Source organism: Salvia hispanica, chromosome 6 (genome assembly GCF_029641045.1).
Source record: "Salvia hispanica isolate PSC_SH4W2 chromosome 6, Shi_PSC_v1, whole genome shotgun sequence".
Lineage (NCBI taxonomy): Eukaryota > Viridiplantae > Streptophyta > Magnoliopsida > Lamiales > Lamiaceae > Salvia > Salvia hispanica.
In genome coordinates, this window is record NC_142697.1 from 8,803,589 (window position 1) to 8,827,639 (window position 24,051).

At 39.4% G+C, this 24,051-nt stretch overlaps 1 protein-coding gene, 1 long non-coding RNA gene and 3 other non-coding genes across 5 annotated transcripts; 4 read left to right on the top strand and 1 right to left on the bottom strand.

Moving 5' to 3' along the window:
• Nucleotides 1-465: 465 nt before the first annotated feature.
• LOC148923162 (uncharacterized) lies at nucleotides 466-3,253 on the bottom strand. Its single transcript, XM_089061416.1, has 4 exons — nucleotides 2,432-3,253; nucleotides 2,057-2,152; nucleotides 1,354-1,616; nucleotides 466-1,240 (listed from the first exon to the last, which is right to left on the bottom strand). Exons 1-4 carry the CDS (start codon nucleotides 3,251-3,253, stop codon nucleotides 466-468), a joined length of 1,956 nt encoding a protein of 651 aa, XP_088917542.1.
• A 2,082-nt stretch (nucleotides 3,254-5,335) lies between these two features.
• LOC148923163 (uncharacterized) lies at nucleotides 5,336-8,710 on the top strand. The gene is made up of 2 exons (XR_016132423.1): nucleotides 5,336-5,490; nucleotides 5,645-8,710. It is a non-coding gene; the product is annotated as an uncharacterized LOC148923163 (long non-coding RNA).
• LOC125208702 (small nucleolar RNA snoR27) lies at nucleotides 6,427-6,520 on the top strand. Its single transcript, XR_007174184.1, has one exon. It is a non-coding gene; the product is annotated as a small nucleolar RNA snoR27 (small nucleolar RNA).
• On the top strand, nucleotides 6,571-6,663 carry LOC125208699 (small nucleolar RNA snoR26). The gene has a single exon (XR_007174181.1). It is a non-coding gene; the product is annotated as a small nucleolar RNA snoR26 (small nucleolar RNA).
• LOC125208705 (small nucleolar RNA snoR27) lies at nucleotides 6,844-6,926 on the top strand. Its single transcript, XR_007174187.1, has one exon. It is a non-coding gene; the product is annotated as a small nucleolar RNA snoR27 (small nucleolar RNA).
• Nucleotides 8,711-24,051: the final 15,341 nt, after the last annotated feature.

A 24,051-nucleotide genomic window follows, 5' to 3' on the forward strand; every position in this document is an offset into this window, starting at 1 on the left:
GTTAATTATAAATTACTCCCTCCGTCCCAGATAATTCGACCCAGTATTCTATTTCGGGCCGTCCCACATAATTTGTCCCACTTCACTTTTACCATTTTTGGTAGTGGACCACATATTCCACTAACTCATTTCTACTCACATTTTATTACAAAACTAATACTTTAAAAGTAGGACCCACATCCCACCAACTTTTTCAACTCACTTTCCATTAGATTTCTTAAAACCCGTGCCGGGTCAAAGTGTCCCAAATTATCTGGGACGGAGGGAGTAGTTTATTTAAATTATATTTTTTTATCAGAATATCATACTCCCTTAATCTTATGAAAATATGGACGTATGATATGACACGAGAATTAAGACAAAATTGGTGAAGTTAGAGAGGAGAGAAGATGAGTACTAGTTAAAGTAGTGTTAATGGACAGTGGGATACTTTTTTTTTTTTGGTTACAAGAGAGGGCATAGCCCTTAAGAAGATACTACAGTCTGTCCAGCTTGAACATATGAGGTTCCCAAACGATCGCTCAATAACAAGTTCCGTACCCCAATTGGTGGCTCATCATGTAGGTGCATACCTGTATCCCGACTTGACGACCAGCTTGCCAAGAAATCTGCAACTGAATTAGCCTCACGATATACGTGTTTGATTACCACAGACCAGTTTCTATCACACATACTCCAAATATTTCGAACGAGACTGAAGCAACTTCCATCCTCTCTATTCGAGTTAACCATAAAGACCATTGCTTGGTTGTCACTCTCGACTTCAAGGCTTCGTATTCCGTTGTCCCAGGTAAGTTGCAGACCATTATATATGACCCATAATTCAGCCACAATTACCGAACCATGTCCTAAGCTCCTGGAGTATCCTTTAAACCAGACCCCGACATCATTCCTAATAACACCACCGGCTGATGCCACTTGAGATACTCCCTTCACTGCCTCGTCCGTATTAAGCTTCCAGCTACCTGGCGTTGGAGGGGACCAACTAACTAACTTGCTCACTGGAACTGTGTTCTTGACTTTACGTGTAACATAGTTTTGCACAGCTCGCGCCCAAGACCTGCTCTGGCTTATCATGCTATCCACCGACCACGTCTCACCCCCAAACACTTTAGCATTTCTATTTTTCCATAGTCTCCAACAAATTAAACCAAATATAGTACTCCAAGAGTAGCCATCTGCTACTTTGCTTAAGTTCAAATTTTCGATCAACCAAGCCTCAAATGGTATAGAGATAAACCTGAACCAAATATCTCTTGGGACTATCTTACTCCATACGGAAGAGGCAGTCGGGCAGCATCTCAGGATGTGATCAATGGATTCTTGTGCTCCCCCACAAACAATATAACTTGCCTCATCAGAAATATGTCTGCGACACCTCTCAACATTGGTAAGTAATCGGTCTTTGAATGCAAGCCATAAAAATTGCTGAACTCTCTGAGGGCCTTTATAACTTCATATCGAGACCCAACAATTATCCTTTGTACCCCACCGATCACAAGACAAATAGCCATATGCTTCCGCCACCGAGAACTTCCCATTTGATTTCCATCGCTAAACACAAAGATCATCGCCTGCTTCCTCGTTTGGGGGACATATACTACCAATTTGCATAGCTGCCGACTGAGTAATAACAACATTTAAATCAGCCCACTTCCAGTTCCCACGCTCATCCACAAAATCACAGACATAGGCATCAACTTCAACAATCGCATCACTCACCGTATGGTTGACTAATGGCCCTAAGCTCGGGATCCACAAATCTAGCCAAAATTTTGTGAACTTCCCATTACCAATCGAACAACAAACACTATCATGGACCTCATTCCACACTTTCGATAAGGAGCCCCAGAGAAAGGAACAATTGGCTCATTTTATTGTAGTTGGGAACCCTTTATCGATCTTATACTTCTCTCTTAATATTTGCACCCATAAAGCATCCTTATTCAAAATAAATCTGAACCCAAACTTCACCATAAATGCTTGATTGTGGATTCTGAGGTCGCGAATGCCAAGGCCACCCGATCGCATAGGCTGACACAAAAACCCAACTCACAAGTGGCAGCTTCCTTTTACCATCTGAAGCACCCCATACGAAATGCCTAATAAGCTTTTCAATTTCTGTAATTACTGTAGTGGGAAGAAGAACCACCTGCATGTAATAACTCGGAATTGCAGTAAGCACTACCTTGGCTAATGTAATTCTCCAAGCTAGAGACAACGAACTTGCACTCCATCCACTCAACCGAGTTCGGACTTTGTCAATTAGGTATTGAAAATTGTTTTTTGCGACCCTTCCATGGATGATTGGGATCCCCAAGTATTTCTCCAAATTACATACTGACCGAAACTGCAAATGATTCTCTATGGCTTGCGCAAGACTGACATCTGTATTCGGAGAAAAAAATAGCTGAGTTTTGCCTGCACTCACTTTATGTCCAGAATGGTGACTGAACTTGTCTAGGACTGACTTTAAAGTTCTTGCGTTCTTCATATCAGCTTTGCAAAAAAGCACTAAATCGTCAACAAAGAACAAATGAGAGATCGGGGAACCATGTCGAGCCAGCCGAATAGGATCCCAATCGCCGTCCTGGACTGATTTATTAATACTACTATGGCTCAACTTTTCCATGCCCAAAACGAACAGATAAGGCGAGAGGGGATCTCCTTGACGAATACCCCGTTCAGGTTTGAACACGTTTGTAGGAGAACCATTCCATAGCACCTGCATTGTGGCTGTGGACACACATTCCATGATCAAACTAATAAGCTGCTGAGGCAACCCCAGATCCATCATACAATCCTCCAAAAACTCCCACCGAATTCTATCATATGCCTTTTCAAGATCCACTTTAATCGCCATCCACCCTGTTTGAGTTTTGCATTTATTCATGGAATGGACGCATTCTTGAGAAATAACCACATTGTCAGTTATACTTCGACCAACAATAAAGCTTACTTGGTTCGGAGAAACCACGTATTTCATGAAATTAGCCATCCTCCTAACAATGATCTTAGTGATGAGCTTGTAAAGAACTGAGCATAGGCTGATAGGGCGAAATTCCGTTAAAAATTTCGGTTCTTGGACTTTTGGAATGAGAACCAGAGAGGTTCTATTAAGTGCAGGTTCAAGAGGAGCTCCCTGGAATACACCCATGACCATCCGACATATTGAGTCTCCAACCACTCCCCATTGTGATTGAAAAAACTGTGCATGTAGCCCATCCGGCCCCGGAGCTTGTAGAGGCTTCATTTCAAAAAGAGCTGCCCGTATCTCTTCTTTAGTTAGAGTTGCATTCAAGATCTCCAAGTCCTTAAGCTTAATGGCTGGAAAGCAGCCCCGCAACGGATAGGGCCCTGGCCATAAATCTGAAACTTTGTACAACTGCCTATAAAAGGAAAGAGCCGAGCTTTGGAGTTCACTCGGATCAAAGCACCACTCGTCCCCTGATAACCGAAGGGCCTCAATTTTATTTTGACGTCTGCGAGCAAGTGTCCGATTGTGGAAGTGGGATACTTTATTATTACTGTTTGAATGGAGGTATAACTTGATGAATATGTGTAGTAAATTGGTGTACCTTTCCATAAATGGAATTGTACATATTTTTATGGGACATGAGAAAAAGGAAAGTGCACATATTTTTATGGAACGAAGGAATATTAATTTTGAAAAATATTGTCACGACCGCACCTTGCTAAGGATAACATGCCTCAATAAATCATGACTAGGGGAGGGAATAAGAAGAGGGGATGGAAATGGGAGGAAAGAAATAACAATAAGATACACGAATACTTTTTAATAAGACAAAGGTGGTTCACAAGGCAATGAAAGATCATGCAATTTAAAAGAGTCTTTAACACCGATCATTCGTTACTAATTATTATTCTTACAATCCATCTAGTACATAATACTACAATGGTGCACATTGCAAGGAGTTGTAAACACATGGCCATATGTGTGAAGACATATGCCACAAGAACCCTACAAAATAGATTAGACGACCACCAACTCCACTCAGCCACCATTTCATCATTGCTCAACCTGCACATTTAGAAATAGATGCAGGCTTGAGTACGAGGTACTTAGTGGACACATTGCTGAAAGATACACATATAAGAAAAAGTTATCAGTATCATGCCATCATACTAACACACAAGAGTCTTTCTTAAAGGCCCGAGCTTACTAAGTTCATTTTCATAAAGTTCATCTGATCAGACTAAGTTCATTCCAGTAATCCGCCATATCTGATAGTTCATTATGTGTCGGGAAGGTGGCCATCTTCCATGATAACATTGACCAACCAACCCTTACGATGACTCACGGTCCATTCCTTTGTGTACACTAACTCGAATAGGATCTTGGTCCTATTGGAGTCCGAATTCGATTTATTCATTCATTTGGCATCGCCAAACAGATAGGCATCATAAAACAAATAATTTATGGCACGATAACATTTTTAAAAAAAAGTAAGTGCGATTTTATCAAACAAAAATCATTTCATATACTCCCTCCGTCCCGCTTAAGATGACACGTTTTCCTTTTTAGTTTGTCCCAACTAAGATGACACGTTTCCTTTTTTGGTAACTTTCTCTCTCCAATTAATACATTCAACTACTTTTTCTCACTCCTATTAAAATATTCATCTTTCTTTATCTCTCTACTTTAATACTTACATCCACCTTCTCTCTCTCCAATTAAACACTTTAACCAATAACTCCTAAAATCTCGTGCCGGCTAAGCATTGTGTCATCTTAGCCGGGACGGATGGAGTATTTGATAATTTTATCCACACTTAATGAGTTGGATAAAAAGCCCACCTCAAAGCTTTCAAGTAAAACTCTACACAAGCTCGACCTCGGAAATCAAACTCCACGAACAAACCCTTCTTGAAAGAGTATATTGATTAAATTAGTCTTAAGAACATACATAAGGTGCATGACATGCAATGATCCTACATGGAATATGCATCCTATGTTCGAGGTTCGATCAAGATAACTTCATTTCATTAAACTTATGACTATCTAATTTGTAAGAGAATTTAAAAGTAATTAATAATTTTTTAGGAGAGAGTTCATTGAGCTCATACATTCCAATCCTTAAGAAATTAATTAAAAAGGATAAAAATATTAATTAATCTAGAGGTTCAACTAAAAGAAGAAAGGAAAAATAATTAATCACGAGGTTAATTATTTAAAAGCTTCAAATAACTCAAGTAATATCAAACCCAAGAAGTTAGAGATAAATCCAAACCCCAAATTTCTCATTTCTTCTAAATGTTCGGCCCATACAGAATAATTAATAGACTATTCCACAAAAATTAAAGGGAGGCCCAAAACTTAGAATAAAGAAACCCTAACATTTTGACAATAAGAGGAATGAAGTGGGGCGCCTCTTTCTCCCACCCTCTCTCTGCCTCTACATAACTCAGCATCTCCCTCCCTCTTCCTCCTCTCTTGGTCTCTCTCTCGGTCGCCGATCACAAGTTTCAGGTGCATCTTCTTCCCTCTCTCCTCTTCTTTTTTTGTAGCACACGCACAGCACACCTCACATCTCTCTCTCTCTCTCTCCCCCCCCCCCCCCTTTTTTGACGGGCTTGCCGGCGTGCGCGAGACCATCCGCCATGACACGACGGCTGTTGGGCAGTGACCGCACTCGAGCAGCGGCTTCGTAAGCAGGGGAAGGGCGCCGGAGACAGCAGCAGCGGCGTGCGTGCGTGCGTGTGGCTGCCGGAGCAGAGGCAGGGGCGGCTGTTTCGGGTAGCTCGGTGCTTACAAAGTACTCTTAAGAGCTAAGTATTCGTCATGATTTACATAAGGTCACCCTAATTGCTCAAGATATTGTTGTCTCTAGCATAAAAGGTTGATAAGCATGCTAATTTGTTTGTAGAGCTTGACGTGATTTCATTTTCAAGGTTGGTTCCGTGAACAAGAGTATTGACTAGGAGTACTATGTTCAAAGTCTAAGTTGAGCATAAAATTTTCGAGAGAATCTCGATGCATAAATGTTGATAAATTGGATTAATTTTACTACATGATGAAAACCAAATGTGAAGTAAAGCTTAGAAAATCAAATTAACTTAAGGAAAAATAGGAATGTAGTGTGTAGTGTGAAATTAATCTTAAAAGAGAAAAAGGAAATGTGTATTATATAAGCAGCTGAGCCCAACCCTAGCTAATTTGCAAGGCCTGATTACAGAAAGCCTACTCACACTTAGCCCAATGGGCTGGAAACAACATTATCCTACTTGCTACGTCATCTAAAGCCTTTCTAGGGTTTCCTCAATGCATTCACGCCCCTTATAATCCCTAAATCACACCTCTCTGAGATACACAAGTTTATCGTCGTCACATTTCAATATAGGTTTGCAATTCCTTTCTTATAATCGTTTTATTTCTCCATTTTCACAACTAATTTACAATTTTTAAGAAGGATCGATGATGCATTAGTTTAAAACTGCGTTATCTATCTGATATTTCCAATTCGGAATTGAAGATACTTTTCTAGCTCCTGAGATCCTTTCTTTTTCTATGTTATTCTTCATATTTTTCGGATTTGTTCATTGTTGAAGATGAGCATCCGAGATGAGAAAACATTAATGTCATCCTTGCACTTTGATTCAGAAATGAAGAAAATCAATGGGGAAATGATACTCTGAGATGCTTATAACTTTTCATTCCTTCCTTACTATTTATGCTTTTCACTTTGTTAATATAAAATCAATACTTTATTTCCAATTATTAATTATTTGGATTATTGTTTTTACAAGCCATTGCTTTTCTCTTTAATTTTCTAAATTTTTATTAATCTTCACAAATTCATCCTGTTTTGTTTGATGCCTTATTTTTGGATCAGTGATGTATATTACTGCGTTATCTATCTGTAATGAATTCTTTTTTGAAGATAACTTGGTATCCTGAGATCCAATATCTAGAATTATTTTATGATTACTGGTTTCACATTGTTTTGTAGACATTTTTATTTTTCCTTTGTACATAGTTTTAATCAGTCTGCTTTCAATTTCTCATTAATATAGCATACGTAAACATTGTCAAGATATTGGAAGTAACAAGAGAAATGAAACAATATTAGTAGTATTGTTTTAGTTAATCATATTCCCTGTATTTTTTGTCACATTTTTTTGCCATTGATCTTACCATAAAATTGTAAATTAATGAAATGCAATATGATTGTATGTATCATTTGTCGTGAACATTTGAATATCTAGTATTCAAATTTATTAATGGTTATCATTATGATTACCAAAACTAAATTTCAATCATTCACATAATTAGTACTCATTTCCATTTCGTCCACGAAAACTAGAGCACATTTAAAAAAGAAAAGTTTTCAATAATTTTTTTCTTGCTTTCTCCATCCCAAGGAAGATGACTTTGAAATTATGCAATTTTATTTTGTGTATTAAGTGGAGAGGATTAAGTAAGAGAGAGGTTATAAAGTAGAGATAAATGAGTCTCTATTTTCAGTAATGAGTCATCTTGGACTTGGTTGGATCTATTTCCACTATGAGCATCTCAAACAAGGAAAGATAAATAAAAGAGGTATATTATGTATTTCTCATCTCAAAAAGTGAAATATATCCTTTTAAAAAATAACACATTCTAAAGGTAAAAGGTATATAGAAAGGTAAATTATTTTTTATAAATAAAATAATAGTATAAAATTCATTAAAAAACATAAAGTGTATTACCTTCTCAAATACCTTCCTCCTTGAGAATGGATTTTAATGAAAAGAAGACAAATATGATAGTTACAAGATTTTACCTCCTCATTGATGGAGAGGTAAAGATATCTCTTCAAAATAGGAAAAATGTATAGTGTATAGTACTATTTTGGTACTTAATATATGACCGATTTATGATTTTGGTCCAGAACATTCACTTTTCAAAAAGTAAGTCTAAAACAAATGAAAAATGGTATCGTTTGCATCCATTTTTTACAGAACCGTTAATTCTTGTCGGTCAAAAGTCATTTAGCGAAAATTTTACTAGTTTAGACTTAATCTGAGATTATTAGTTGGTTAATATTATGCTAATTATTTTGCTAAATAATTGAATATTAGAATTTGAAATAAAAAAAAAAAAAGAAACCTCCTCTTTCTTCCAAAATTAAAACCCTCCGTTCTTCCAAAATTTTCTAAGTCTAAAAAACACGAAACGTCATTCTCTTTTCTATCTTCTCTCGCGCCCCTCTCCTAAGAACCCTAGCTCCGATTTTGACCTAGAAGCCCGATTTCGACCGATTATTGTTAGTTGTCATGAGTTGGATTACGCCCAACTCGTTGCTCCGTCACGCCGACGGTCTCGGTGAAGTGAAACACGCATACTCGAGAAAGAGGAAGACGACAGTAGGACGTACGCCTGACGAACAAGGAGCGTCGGCTTCGTCGGATATTGTGGGTTCAAACCCTAGTTCTTCTCTTCCGGTTCCAGAAGTCCGTTGTTATCCGATTCCAGAAGTTGAAGACGACGAGGAAACAAGTCGAAAAATGAACCCTAGTCCTTCGGTGGACGACAATTTTTTTTTGTGGATGTAACTGTGGTTGTTTTTTTCTTGTATCAGGTGTAAATGGCTTATGACAATAGGACTGTTGTTTTTGATGCAGTACCTTATGCATATGGCTTATGCCTACCTTATGTTCAAGACCAATTCGAAGTAAAAAATGAATATGAAGGATCACTTTATATTGTATTTTGTTGTCCATTTATTGGTTCAATTTGATGTCAGTTTATTGACATAGTCGACGAAGGAACAATCACATACGAAGAAGCAATCCCATAACGTATGAAACTAACACCACTTACAAAATTTTGTACCTATAAGTCTACAATTGGTGTGCGTAAATGTTCAGGACCAAATGGAAGTAAAAAAATTATATGAAGGACTACTTTGTCTTATATTTTAGGATTGTCCAATTAGGGCTTTCTGGCGATTTTTCTAAGAAGAATTTGAACGATTCACTTCAAAATTCAAATACGAACAACAGTGTTACAACAACAAAAATTCAAATTACTTATCAACTTCAAAATTCAAATACGATTTAACTTTGCAAACACTACATCAAATTACTTGAATATACACAAAAGTGTTGCAACAACAATAAAATAAAGAACAAAGCTCAAAACATTCACTAATTTCTTGATTTTTTTTTCCTTAATTTCGGTAAAATTCAAAGCCAGCTCCTCAAAATCGGCACTACCGACGGAGGTTGACGAAGAAGAGGCCCGAGCTTTGACATCACGATTGAAGAAATTGCATTCCTTCCTCTCACATACGAAGTAAAGCTTCCCTCTCGACTGTTTGCCTTGTCCGATGACAATACGGAGCGCCGCCGTCTTCTTACAATAGCAGAAAGCGTAGCTAAATCGGAGGTCTCCGAAGTCACGAACGCGGTCGCGGTCGCGGTCGCTGTCGACGTCAACGTCGACGGAGTTCCGGCTACACGTCGAACGGCCCATGTTCGTGTAGGAACTGGCAGCGGAAGCGGTGCGACGGATTAGCATAATTTAACAATTATTAATCGCACAAATAAATCACATAATAATTAGATCTATTTAGCAGATTATTTAGACAAAAACTATTCGCGTAATTCTCACATGTATCATGCTCATAACTTGAATTAATCATGCTTTAAGAATATTGAAATCTATAACATGTTTTTCTACGGAGCAGAAATAATACCTAATTAATTCTGCAAAGAATTGAAGATGGCTAGCAGCTTCTCCACGTGACGCTTTGAATACTAGACCACAGATCTTCTCTCTGGTTCCCGAACTGTACTCCGATATCAGTGTGAGCTGATCTCACCAGAATACTAGGACTTAAATAAAGAAGACAGAAGAAATCCTTTTTGGAATAGGACAAAAATTCAAACTCCTCTAATTTACTTTTTACTAATTAAATTGAACCCACAATTTAATATAAGCTTTAATTGGAATATTACGAGCAGCCACTACAGAAGTAATATTGAACTCTCCCCATCCAAATCCGAAATTATAAGTAATCCGGGTTTCCGTTTTAACTTTCATTTCCCGCGCTTAAGATAAAAATGTTCATTAATTAATTAATGTCTGCTATGGACTTAATTAATTAACTTCTTATTAATTCCAAGAGTGGACTTAGCATGAAACGATTATTTATTATTCTTAGAGTAATCAAACTCCAACTAGCTAGGTTCCGAATAATAAAACCTTGTTTCGCGCTCCTCTTGAGGATATTATCAAACAAGACTCTCCTCGCGCACGATTCAATATAATAGCAATCCTAGCACCGCTAGATATTAGTCACCACTACCTAATATATCAAAACCCGCACCATTTGATAAGTCAAAGTAATGCATAATCAATACCGTATGCTCGATGCTAACCTACATTGATTAAGAAACAAATATTTATCAAGACCTCGTCTTTCAGTTGATAGCACAAAGACACGTCTTGCTGTTAGATCCGTTAAGTGCTATACCACACCAATGTCATCTTATTTCAGTAAGGCTTAGAAATATGCGGACTGACATTGCAACCTTTCTCGATGGATAGTCTAATTCCAACTAGGTTGTGAAATTCATCTTTTTCTTTGTTTAGGACTGACCGTGTTACCTTAAAGTGGACGCTGCCCACAACCGGTGTACTAAAATAAAGACTAACACTTTGTTAAGTTAACTTATACATTTAAACATGCATTAACATCCATTAAATTTAAAACATAGCAACATTATGACAAAAATAATCTGTTTTATTCCTTGGAAAATAAAATAAGAGTTTTACAGTATTCAATCACTCGAAACGTGATTTCTAGTATACAAACTCTAACAGTTCGAAGGTGTTTGGTTGTTGCAGAGATGGAGAAAAAAAATTAGGGTTCATGGGGAGGAAGAAGAAGAAGTGAGGAAGAAGAAGAAGGAGCGGGAGAAAAGGGGGGGGGGGGGGGGGAGAAATTTGAATGAATTGAGTGTTGGATTTTGTGTTTAATATTAGAGTATTTTCACTATTTTCATTTAGGATTTAAAAATGTAAAATCGGAAAATTAAAAAAAAAATCAATTTGCTACAGTAATTAAAATAATCTAATCGGGTCAAATTTTCGCTAATTGACGGTTGACCGTCGAGAATTGACGGAACCGTCAAAAGAGGACCTATTCGAGAGCGTTTTCATTTGTTTTGGACTTACTGTTTGAAAAGTGAATATTCTGGACCAAAATCATAAATCGGTCATATGTTATGGACCAAAAGAGGATTATACTCAGATGTATAATACCTTCTCAAATACCACTCTCCTTACAAAATTATTTTTCTTGAAAAAAGACAAATATGGTAGTTATATGACTTACTTTTCCATTTACCTTTCTCCATGAAAATGCTCTAATACTACTTCCCTCTTATTTGGTAGCATTGTTTATAATTTTTTTAATATATCTAAAGCCCATATTTCAGTGTAGTCTACAATAATAAACTTCAATTTTGGAGATAATTTTCTTCAAACATGCTCTAATTATTTTTTAGCATTAGTTTTGTAACTTAAAACACCCACATCTAGGGATGTCAATGTAGCCCGCAATCGGTGGCCGGCCCGAATAGCCCGCCAAATTTACAAGGTTAGGGCTGAAAATTTCTACCCGATAAAATTACAGCCCGATTAGCCCGCACCCGATTAACCCGCAACCCGATTTGCTAGCCCGAAAAACCGATAAAATTTCTATGGTTCTATTTGTTCGACTCTAATTCGACACTTCATTGATTATTTTATAATATAGATTACTAAAAAAATAACTTTCAATTTTTAATATTAAATATATAAATTATATAGTAAATTTCTATTAACATAATAATAGGGGAGTGATCAATTATTAACTAAATAGCAATCCCAAATTAAGACTAAATCTTAGCCATTAGATTAGGAGATCTAGTAGTTGAAATAACGGCACATGGATTATATTTTTAATTAAGAAAATTATTTAATAAAAATAAGGGGTATTAATGGCAATTCCCTCTCATTAAAAACATCTTAAAACTTTATATTTACGTAACTCTCTCGATTTAAATTATTTTTTTGCAAAAAATATATCAAATTAAAGATAATTTTATAAGGATTCCAACGAGATCTCAATTGCATATGTTCCGACGACGTTCGATGATGAAATTTGATATTTTTTATTTTAGTTTTCGTAAATGTTGATAACCAGATTTATCAACAAATACATCAAACAATTTCAATATAATGCATATAAAATCTCAATAAAACTATGTAAAAATCTCAATAAATATGTGTTGATATTTTCTTGTACTAGTGTTGATATTCTTATGTCGTATTGTTGATATTTGTAATACACTATGTTGATATAAAAAAACACTCACGAAAATTATCATATGATAACATAATGACGATATTACCCTTTTGTTGATATTTTGTCTACCCGATTAGCCCGCTAGGCTAGCCCGAAACCCGAGCTTTTAGGGTTAGGGTTGAACTTTTATAACCCGAAAAAATCATAGTCCGATTTAGCCGGCACCCGATTGACCCGCAGCCCGAATAGAGTTGGCTTGAAACCCGGTGGGCTTGCCCGATTGACATCCCTACCCACATCCATGCTCTTCCGCAGGAGCATGCCCAAAGAGTCCCACCATTTTATTATTTAATTTAAATAATTCAGTTATTAAAAATATTTTCATAATATTAAAATGCATTAACAATACCTGAAATACTATTACAAATTACTAAAAAATTAAAAATTACATAATTAAAATCCTAAAAGTTAAAAAATTTATGATTAAAATCTTAAAAATTGAGGTTGAGAGAGTTGTTTGGTATAATGTGATTTTTTGTGTTGAAATGAAGGTATTTATAGATGAAAGTGTGAATTTTGAGATAAAAATAATGAAACAATAAAATAAAAGTATGGAAAAAATGGTATCTTTAATTGGGAAGTGGGAATTTTTTTTATTATATTTAAAATTTTCAAATTTTTTCAAATTAAAAAAAAATTAAATCAACGACCAATCAGAGCATGCCACGTCGGCTGCTCGTGCTCTTGCCGTTGGCACGACGGTGGCACGACGGTGCTCTATGAATCGAGTCGGGCCGTGCTGTTGGCAAGAGCACAGCGGCACGACGCCTGCTCGATGCTAGGAGCACCGATGCAGGTGCTCTAAGTATTACGTAAGTTCCGCCATAAGCGAGTCACTTTTTTTGGCACAAGATTAAATAATTGGTATTTAAAAAGTTAAAGTGGAGAGAGAAAGTATGAGAGAGGAAAAAAGTAGAAGAACAAAAACAATAGAGTAGGTGTGAAAGTAAAGTAAGGCAGATGATTTTTTTTGCTTAAAATGGAAATGATTTATTTATGATAGGATATCTCAAAATGAAAAGTGACTTGTTTATGGTAGGACGGGGGGAGTATTTCTTTAGGACCTGTTACAAAACATTCAAGTAGAATATTTATCAAATTTAATTAATATATTTTAAATTGCTGATAAATGTTATAGGATAATTTTACCAACTTGAAAAATGGAAGTTTCTTCTTACTACTTTCTGTCCCACTCAAGATGTTCACATTTTATAGTGGCATGAGATTTTAGGAGGAGTTGTTATGTAGAATAAGAACAAAGAAAAAGTTGAATGGTACGGGGAAATAATTTTTAAAATAAAAAAAGTGACATAATTTTTAATTTAGAGAACTATTTGGTTTTGAATGGGCATTTCGGTATTTTATCTCACAATTGAACCGACTAGTAAAACGCAACGCAATTCTAAATTTATCTAATGAATCCGAAAATAAGTTAAATTGATTCCCATCGAATTTAAATAAGAAGAGAATAAGAATTTTAGATGAAGAAGTTGAAAAGAATAAGAATTTAAGGACGCATGCAATACGAGAAGTAGAGGATCGTAGCTAAATAACGGTTGGCCATGTACATACACATGATAAGTAGTGTATCACAGCTGCTGATCACGCAAAGGAAGAACCACTTGGGTAGTTATTTTGTTATTCCATAATTGTCAAAGCATATAAGCTGCATCTTATTCGTCGTTATTCTTCATTATTACTCCCTCCGTCCCACAAAGATTGTCTCATTTTTCTATTTCCGTCCGTCCCACAAAGTTTGTCCCATTTCACTTTTTACCATTTTTGATAGTGGACCTCATATTCCACTAACGCATTCCTACTCATACTTTATTATAAAACTAATATATAAAAGTAGGACTCACGTTCCACTAACTTTTTCAACTCACTTTTCATTATATTTCTTAAAACCCGTGCCAGGTCAAAGTGAGACTATCTTTTTGGGACGGAGGGAGTATGAATTAATGCAATTTACTCCTAACTTTCTCTCATGTTCTTCGAGTAACTTATTGTGTATAGGTGTGATCCCGGTCATCGTTCCGATCTTCGGAGACCCCGATCTCGTACCAAGTGGTATCAACAGTCTCGTTCTTGTGGCCGCAATGGTGGACACACGTTCTGGGGACACTCGGCATTTGGAGGATTTATTTTCCACCAAGATGGCTGATCTTTTGGCTCAATCTCGGAAGCTGATCGCTGTCGTTCGGAGGCGGATAAGCTGCGGGATCAGGCGGAGCAATCTCGGGTGTTGAATCTCCACGAACTACAGGAGGAACTAGTCGCGCTGCAGGTCCAGCAAAACGAGCTTATGTCCCGATTTTGTGGAATGTGGGACCCATTTTTTTATATTGGTTTTATAATAAAATGTGAGTGAAGTGAGTTAGTGGAATGTGAGACCTACTTACCATTTACGGTAAAAATGAAGTGTGACAGTTATTGTGGGACGAACCGAAATGGAAAAGAGTAACATTATTGTGGGATGGAGGCAGTAATAGAAAGTAGGTAAAAAAAAAGTTATTGGAAGATGGGTTTTAGTTTTATACTCCTCTGTCCCACAAGAATATGCACTCTTTCCTTTTTAGTCCGTCTCACAAGAATATGCACTTTATAGTTTTGGAAAGTCTTTTCTCTCTAATGAGGTGGGATCCATTCTCCAGTAACAATACTTTAATTACTTTTTCTCTCTACCTCTCTTTAACTTTACCAATTTTACATTAAAACCCATGCCAAAACCAAATTGCATATTCTTTGGGGACGGAGGGAGCATACGCCTTCCGTCCCACTGAAAATGACTCACTTTCCTTTTTGATTTGTTATAACCAAGAAGACCCATTACTAAAAATATAACTACCTTTATCTCTCTTTTACAATAAAATGTGATGGGATAAAGTTTGTGAAATGTGGAATCCAATATCAAAAACAGTAAAAAATAAACGAGATAATTATTTACGAACAAATGAAAAAGCAAATTGAGTAAAATGCGATAATTATTTATGGACGAACGAAAATAACAAATTGAAACAATTAATTGTGGATATAAGTACAAAAAGTGGATTGTTTTATTTCTTTTTTTGCAGTTGGCACTATAATCTAGAGGAATGACATGCTAAATGACTCAGAATGAGCATCAGCTGAGCGCCCCTCATCTCATTACTTTTTTTTCTCTTTTTTTTTTATTCTCTCACGTTTTCATTGTTCCCTTTCTATGACTGAGAATCCTCATCACTACTAATTTTATTTCTCCATGGTTTCTCACCTTCACAATTTTGGCGAGCCTCCATCCCAGTTTATGATTCTTTTAAAGTTTCAATCATTTCATTATTTATTACTGATACACTAGGATTTTGCATTGTTTTAAGGTCATTATTTGTTCCGTTTTGAGTGTCAAAGTTGCTTACATGTCCATTATTTGCATATTTTATCGATTTTGAAATTTTTGACGTGTTTTATGAGAAATATGCAAAATAGAGCCTAAAAAGAACATAAAAAAGGTCGAAATCTGAAAGTTGGAGAAGAAGCTCAAGCCAGTGGTCGCTGAAAGTTGCACAAAGAGTTCTGAAACTTTCCAGCTGCCCGCTAGGCCTATAGTGCACAACAGCCTCAGTTCACTCCCGATTTCCCAGTGATTACAAAGTCCGATCAGGGCGTTCTACATACCATTCTCTTTATCTTCAAAAGAGCTTCACGATGGTACGTTGAACATCTCAATCAGAGTTTTGTGGTGAAACTATAGCAAATATACGAACATTGTGCAATACTGTTGAAAGCTACGTGTTGATTTGCTCTCACGGTGCGCACAGAAGGAAATAAACAGGTTCCCTTGGTCCAGCAAATCCACTAGATCACGCGGTTTAGGAACTCGTTGGTCGTAGGAAATCCTGGTCGTCGGACACACAGAGCACTCTTTCAAAAACCCTCAACCACTTTACTAAACCTAGTATAGGGAAGTAGGGATCGATCCCACAGAGAAGGATGCGTAATAATCATGTTCAAGGATTTGGACTCGTTTTGGTGTTGGCTGCTGCCACGCATTTTTCTTGGGTTGAGAAAAACAAAATAAACTTGACTTAAGAATTTTAAAACGGCTACGCTAACAACTAGACCTAGGCGAAGCAACAAAGAACACGATGCAAGGAAAATTAACCGCACAATCACTAGATCTAAAAGAAAAACTACTCTAATTACCTAGACCTGAGAAACAAACTGACTGTGGGGACCATGACTGAAAAAGCAGAGTACGGACGAAAAGCTGGCAGAATAACTAACTCGGGTACTAACTAACAGCGACATCATCTTCTTCAACCAAAGTGCGTAAAAACTCATAAGAAAAACAATATGAACGAAATCAGAGCAGAGCAAACTAAATCTAAATCAATTTGATGCATAACAACGAAGAACTAAACGGATCTACAGATGCTAGACGAAGTAAAACAGGAAACAAGCGGAAAACTCAAATCCATCCAACAACTCCCCTTTCTCACTTTGGATCCAACCTCAGACGCTAAATCCACTCCGGATCCAAGCGTCCGACACAAACTCCAACCAACAGAAACACTTCATCATTTCAGATTTAAACAACAACCTCCAATAAATCAACAAACCTCAGATCTATCACCAAATTCCCATATCGAGTACCATAGCATCAAAATAAAACAGAGATTGACATAAAACTTGTTAAAATAAACTCTCAGCAGCAAGATCTACGTAAATCAACTTGAAATATCACAAATAAACGCAAACCAACAGAAGCAAAGGATAACAAATAACATCAACAGCCAAGTCGACTCCCAAAAGTGAAGTTCGACCGCAAAAGTGCAAAAACAACTGAAATTTAAAGAGATTGTATCTTCGCGCACACGCGGACGGTGTTGCACTAAAACTTTCTAAAGAAATGAACCCCTTCGTGACCCAAACTACCCCAGATCTCCCATTTCCAAGTGTGTGTTATGTGTGTGAGCTAAAAGAGAGTGAAAAAGTGATGATTTGTTCGTTGCATGCTCTTCTATTTATAGGCGTTGGAGTGGGGCCCAACGAGGTATAGATAGACTTTGTTGCCCTCAGCTACTGACTCCCTCCGTCACGCCTTCTTTTCCTTTGAATTCTGCTCACTTCACTTCATTCCTTTGCTAGACCGTTTCCTTCAACATTCCCTCGATCTAACGATTTTATCACACACCTGGCTTAGGAAACATGTTAGACCCAGAAAATTGTAACGCTTTTCACCATATAAACGATGCATGAAATTAGCCTTATCAAACTGCTCACACTTAAACCATACTTGTCCTCAAGTATAAAGACAAGAAAAGAAAAAGAATAAGGCGAATTTCAAGCAAGGTTATCCCCTGACCGACTCCTTGGACTCTAGACAGACTCCTAGACCTAGACACAATTAAAAACTAAAAAGTTTAAGAAAAACATACAAACACATAAACACATATGCATGAGCTAGCTTCAACTTTTAGGCAGCCGTCCCCACAAGATTAAGGTCATTCCAATAGGTTGCACTCCTCCAAATAGGCCCTTTCCCTTCCTTTACCTAACCAATCTGTCAGCTTGTCAAGATAGCCTTTTACTTACCCAATTGTTGGATTCACTCGATCACTCATTCCTCACCAGGGATGTTAGGATCGATTCTCTGTTAAGTTATTGCCACACCACTGAAGCGTCGGGTTATGAGAGTTCCTCCTTTTCCTGGGTCAGGTTATTACTGTTCCTACCCTTTAGGCAACTTTTCCCTGGACTTCGTCCAGCTTATTCCTCCTTATATATATTATATTTTCTCCCCTTTTTCTTTTCTCTCTTTTTTTTTCTTTTTTTTTTCTCTGGACTTTGTCCAGCTTATTCCTCCATTTCCTCCTCTCTTCTGGACTTCGTCCAGCATATAACACCTTACCCTGGACTTCGTCCAGCTTATACCTTCATAACCCAATTTCCCATTTTTCTCCTTCACAACTCTTCTCCCTAGGCATTCAGTGGCGGCCCTTAAACATGTGTTAGCTCGAAGTTATTTAAGGCTTATAACTCACTATTATAGTAGGGCTTCACAACTAAGTAAGCAAGGGCATCCTCCATCGTTCCCACTTCACTCAGATTGACTTGGCTTATTAAAGGAAAAAGCTTCTAAGTTGGAATGCCTCCTACTTTCAATTACTCTCACTAAGGGAATCATGCCGTATTATATTCACTGGCTCATGCGACAAAACTTAGACTTACAGACTCTTAACATGCAGACAAAATAATGCATTGACTCCTCTCCCCCTCCCACTTCACTCAAGCTTGTCCCCAAGCCATCGTCGTGAAGGGGGGAAACAGAGAGATCAATGCAAAACAACAAAACAGGTTACAAAAACAGAAACTTCTCACACTTAGACCAAGCATTGGGCTAAGTGGGAGAAAAACACAATAAAACAGAAAATACAGACTTCTCACACTTAGACCAAGCATTGGGCTAAGTGTGAGCAGAGCACAATAAAACAGAAAATACAAACTTCTCACACTTAGACCACGCAGTAGGCTAAGTGGGAGAAGACACAAACAATTATAAAACACACATAGGTAACAGAAATAAAAAAAAAAAAACTAAAAAAAATGAAAATTAAAAGTTACTTGGTCATAGGATGGTGATTCACTTCTGGGGCCGGCTCCCTCGAGAGCCAGACTGGGGTGGGATTCCGGGTCGGGTCATTCTTACGTTCTTCTTTGCTGGCTGCTCCAGCTCTTCCTCCTCCTGTGCTGCTTGTTCGAGTACTGGCTTCCTCGGTATAGACTTTGATTTAGATGGGGCTGGAACTTGTTTGGGAACGGGCGGGGAGATCAACTGCTTGAGCGATTGCTGCGGTTGCCTGACGGAGGGACTGCTCTGAATGGGCTGCTTGACTTCACTGCTGGACCCAGAAATTACCTTCGACTGGGTCAAGGGGAGCGTCTGCTGCAGCCACTTCAACATTTTCATCGAAAGCTCCACCGCTTCCGTCATTCGCTCATTTTGTTTGGCGCACTTCTCCGCCAAATCTGCAATGTTGCCCCTCAGGGTCTTCACTTCTTCCCGATTCCCATTCAATTCCTTTCTGATCCCACCAAGCTCTTTTATCATTTCTCTCCTCATTGACTACATTTCCTTCTTCACATCCTGAACTTCCTTACGTAGCTCTTCAATCTCTTCACTTGGCATGGCTTCTCCCAACGAGTAGAAAAGAGTCTTGGTGCCATGAGTCTGCAGCAACCCCTTGTTGAAAAAATAATCAATACTGAACACTTCTGGGGGTTCGCACATGACTACCAACGGAGCGGCCTTGGCGATCTTCATTTCTATGTTTCGTTGGAGGTAGGCGCCGAGGAGGTGGCAGGTATACATATGACGCGCAGGGTTGCTCGTCATTTGGTGGCATGCCTGAGCCAGCCAATAGCCTAGGTGCACCTTCACGCCTTTCGCCATGCACCATGTGAAGTAGAGGTCGGTAGTTGTGAGAGCTGAATTAGCGGTACCCATCAAGTTGTAACTGACAAACGTCTTAGCAAAGCGGAGAATTCGGTCTTCAATGTGGGAGGCTTTGGAGTAGCTGGACTTAAACGTCCCCGCCTTAGGGTGCGTGATCAGTTCCCATGCCGTTTGCACCTTGAAACTGGGCGTGTTCTTCGGCACTCCAACCATCCTATCATTCCATGCCCCCTCTTCATCCTCGGCTTGGGTAAACAACCCCATCCGCATAGACCATTCCCGAATACTCATCTCATACTCCTCATTAAAAAGCCTGAACGATATAGAATCCACGTCGAGATCTGTGGTGTTCTTCAAACGAAAGGTGGAGAAAAACTCCCTTACTATATCCACGGGCACCCTCTCCTGGCTGTGCTGTAATAACCACTCAAATCCTATCGAATAGATACAAGCGCGGAATTCCTTGTCACATGCAATCATTTTAAGCTCCCTTGAGCTGTACTGCTTCCCAGATTTGGCCATCTTCCCAGCGCTACATCTTTCCTTGTACACTGCGATCCTCTTCTGGTCGTCGAACTGCCTCATCTCCTCTAACAACTCTATAGTCAGCCAGATTTCCGGATGTCCTGGAACAGGCTCCTCTTCAGCTTCTTAAGAGTCATAGATGGGCTCAGGGATGGACTCATCTTGTTCCTCGACAGAGGGTTCCTCGGTTATAGGGGAAAGGGTCTCCTCGGCCTCCTTGACGGAGGGAGCTTTCCTTGACCGGGTAGATGAGGTCACCGCCGCCTTCCCTTTCCTTGCCCTTTCCTTGGCCAGGCGGTGTTCCTCTGCCTCCGCAGCATTAGGGACTAAGTCATCGACCTCATCGAGGAGGCTCCTCCTGGTGCGCCTCCTTTCTGCCCTCTCATCTATCTTAGGTTCATCTTCATCTTGGTCACCCACCAGGTCCACAATCAATTTCAGCCCTCCCTCGGGCTCCGGTACTCCAGTCGTTAGTCGATCTGCTTCTTCCAACAGCTTTTCCGGGGTTTCCCCTTCACGTTCTACTATCGGGGTCGCCCCCTCAATATAGATGGGGTCCTCCCCCCAGACACCGCTTGGGGTCGCCCCCTCTTCCACGAACTCAGGGGTCGCACCCCTGAAATCAATTGGGGTCTCATCCCCAGTTTCCAAAGGGGTTTCCCCCTCAGCATCATTCTTCACAATAGGGGTTTCCCCCTCAATCACACTATCCACAATAGGGGTTACCCCCTCCACAACTTCATCTAAAACAGGGGTTTCCCCCTCACAAACTTCCCTACCTTCAAGATTAGGGTTCTCATCTTCTTGCCTTTCTGTCTCCACCATGGTTTCGTCGTTCGTCGGTCCGTCACCCTCCGGCCGTTCATGTACCGCCTCCTCTTTCTCCGCCTCTTGTGAAGCGGTTTCTGCACGTTGAGATGTAGAATCTTGCGGTCCTTCTTCGCGAAGATTCGCCGGTTGTGCTGCCGAGTCTGCCGGAGTTGTCAGTGGTGGTACGACCGGCGCGGACGTCATCAGGCTAACGGCGAACAGGGCATACACTTCTTTTGCTTTCTCGACGCTCCCCAATTTCTGCGTCAATTCCGCCAACAGGGCTGGGTCGTACACCGTGCCTTGTGAACTTCTGGTGCGTTGGGTTGAATCCATCACTGCAGATCTGAAAACAAGAGAAAATCTGGTCGAATTTGGGTTAGGGTTTATTTTCTAGAGAGAGAGAACAAAAGTAGAGAGAAGGAAGAGTAAATTTCAGATATTCGTCGATTTGGGATTATTGGAGAGAGAGAGAGACGACGGTTGCTTTTCTGATGAAAAGATGGTGCAGTTGCAGGCATGATGTAAGTGACCGTACAACTTCCATAATTATCGGCAGATTTGAATTTCAAATTTTCTCTGTCCCTCCTTGACCTCTTCCTTCAAGTTTCCCTTGATTTCTTCCTTAAGATTCTCCTCCAGACGACTCCCTAGACCATGACCTATAAAAAAAATGAAGGTTCCAGACTCCTAGGTCAAGGTTAGAGTATAAAATATCGGTTTCCTTCGGAGTCTGGTGCTTCGAAAATATTTTTGGATTTTCTAAGTTTGAAAAGTAATTAAACTATTTACACACTTCTTTAGAGTATTCCCGAGATTCCCTGGTTCAGTTTGTATTTTCAAAATTGTTAACTTACTCCTTGACCCAGGAATTCATCGAGAATATCTCCTCGTCTGTCTAGGCGATAGTAGGGAGTGCATGTAGTGGAACTTCGTCCACTACACACAACTCGAAATTATCCCTATAGACTTTTATTCTATGACCATTGACAAGGAAAGGAACAGAGTTAGGAGCACTTCCCTGGATCTCCACTGCTCCGTTCGCGCGGATGCCGGCGATGGTATATGGGTCGATCCATTTAGACTTCAATTTTCCTGGCATTAGCTTGAACCGGGACTGGAAGAGGAGCACCTTCTGTCCCACATGAAGTTCCTTGACTCGGAGATTCTTATCATGCCATAACTTCGTCCTTTCTTTGTACCACATGGCAGACTCAAATGACTCCAGCCGAAGTTCCTCCAATTCTTGCAATTGTAACTTCCTCTCTTCTTCGCAAGCTATCGGTTTCATGTTCAGTTCTTTCACTGCCCAGTACGCCTTGTGCTCAATACCAACAGGTAAGTGATACATCTTGCCAAACACAAGCCTGTAAGGCGACATTCCAATAGGCGTTTTAAAAGCAGTTCTGTAAGCCCACAATGCGTCTCCGAGCCTCTTGCTCCAGTCCTTCCTTGACGGATTAACTGTTTTTTCCAATATCGCCTTGATCTCGCGATTAGAAATCTCTGCCTGGCCATTAGACTGGGGATGGTACGGAGTTGACACTCTATGGTGAACACCATATTTCTTCATCAAAGCCTCGATGGTGCGATTACAGAAATGAGTTCCTTGATCCGAGACGATGGCCCGAGGAACTCCATATCTGTTGAAAATATTGGCCTTCAAAAATTTTGCCACCTCCTTCGATTCGCATGTTGTGGTGGCCTTAGCTTCTATCCACTTAGACACATAGTCCACTGCAACCAATATATACGTGTTCCCACAAGATGATGGGAACGGTCCCATAAAGTCCATTCCCCACACATCAAAAATTTCGCACACGATCACCGGGACCTGAGGCATCTCGTCCCTCCTTGAAATTCCCCCCGTCTGCTGGCACCTCTCGCAACATTGGCAAAACTCAAAGGCATCCCTATTTAGCGTCGGACAATAAAAACCGCTGTCCAAAACTTTCCTCACTGTCTTCCTCGGTCCAAAGTGACCTTCGCATTCTAAGGTGTGGCAATGAATTAACACATCTCTTTGTTCCCATTCGGGAATGCAGCGTCTAATCACTTGATCTGAGCACATTTTCCACAGGTAAGGGTCATCCCAAAAGTAATATTTGGCTTCACTTCTAATCTTCATCCTCTGGGCCCGGGAAACTTCATCTGAACTTGACATCTCTCCCGTGACCAAGTAGTTGGCTAAATCAGCAAACCACGGTTCTGCGTTTAGTGTGCGCTTCCCCTTATCCGATTCCCCTAGACCGGTTAAAGCCAAAACTGCTTCCCAATTAAGTGGTCTAGGAAATTTCTCCAGAAGGTACAAATGCTCCTCGGGGAAGGCATCGGGTATGGCCTCTTCTGTTTCCCCCTGATGTATTATGCTCAAGTGATCGGCTACTATATTCTCCGTTCCTCTTTTGTCTCTTACTTCCCAATCAAACTCATGCAAGAGTAACACCTAACGGATTAATCTCGGCTTGGACTCTTTCTTAGCAATCAAGTACTTAATCGCCACGTGATCCGTGAAGACTATAACCCTCGACCCAAGGAGATAGGGTCAAAATTTTTCAAACGAGTATACGACAACCAACATTTCCTTCTCCGTGGTGTCATAATTCTTCTGAGCCTGATTCAGCGTCTTGGAAGCATAGAAGATCACATAGCTTTTTCCATCAATTTTCTGTTCTAGGACAGCTCCCACAACAAAATCACTCGCATCACACATTATCTCGAAAGGATGGTTCCAGTCTGGTGCCCTGATAATTGGTGTTGATACTAATCTGTCCTTAAGCAACTGGAACACCCTTTCGAATCCTTCGTCAAAGACGAATTCCACATCATTATGTAACAACCGAGTTAGTGGTTGCGCGATTTTTGCAAAATCCTTGATAAACCTCCTATAGAACCCTGCATGACCTAGGAAGCCTCTCACCTC

Excerpts from the sequence above, each read along its gene's own strand:
- LOC148923162 (XM_089061416.1), bottom strand. The coding sequence starts at position 3,253 with ATGAAGCCTCTACAAGCTCCGGGGCCGGATGGGCTACATGCACAGTTT. Across the intron at positions 2,153-2,431 it reads GTCACCATTCTGGACATAAA|GTGGTTCTTCTTCCCACTAC; the intron begins GTGAGTGCAGGC and ends TATTACATGCAG. Across the intron at positions 1,241-1,353 it reads GCAGACATATTTCTGATGAG|GTTTATCTCTATACCATTTG; the intron begins GCAAGTTATATT and ends TATTTGGTTCAG.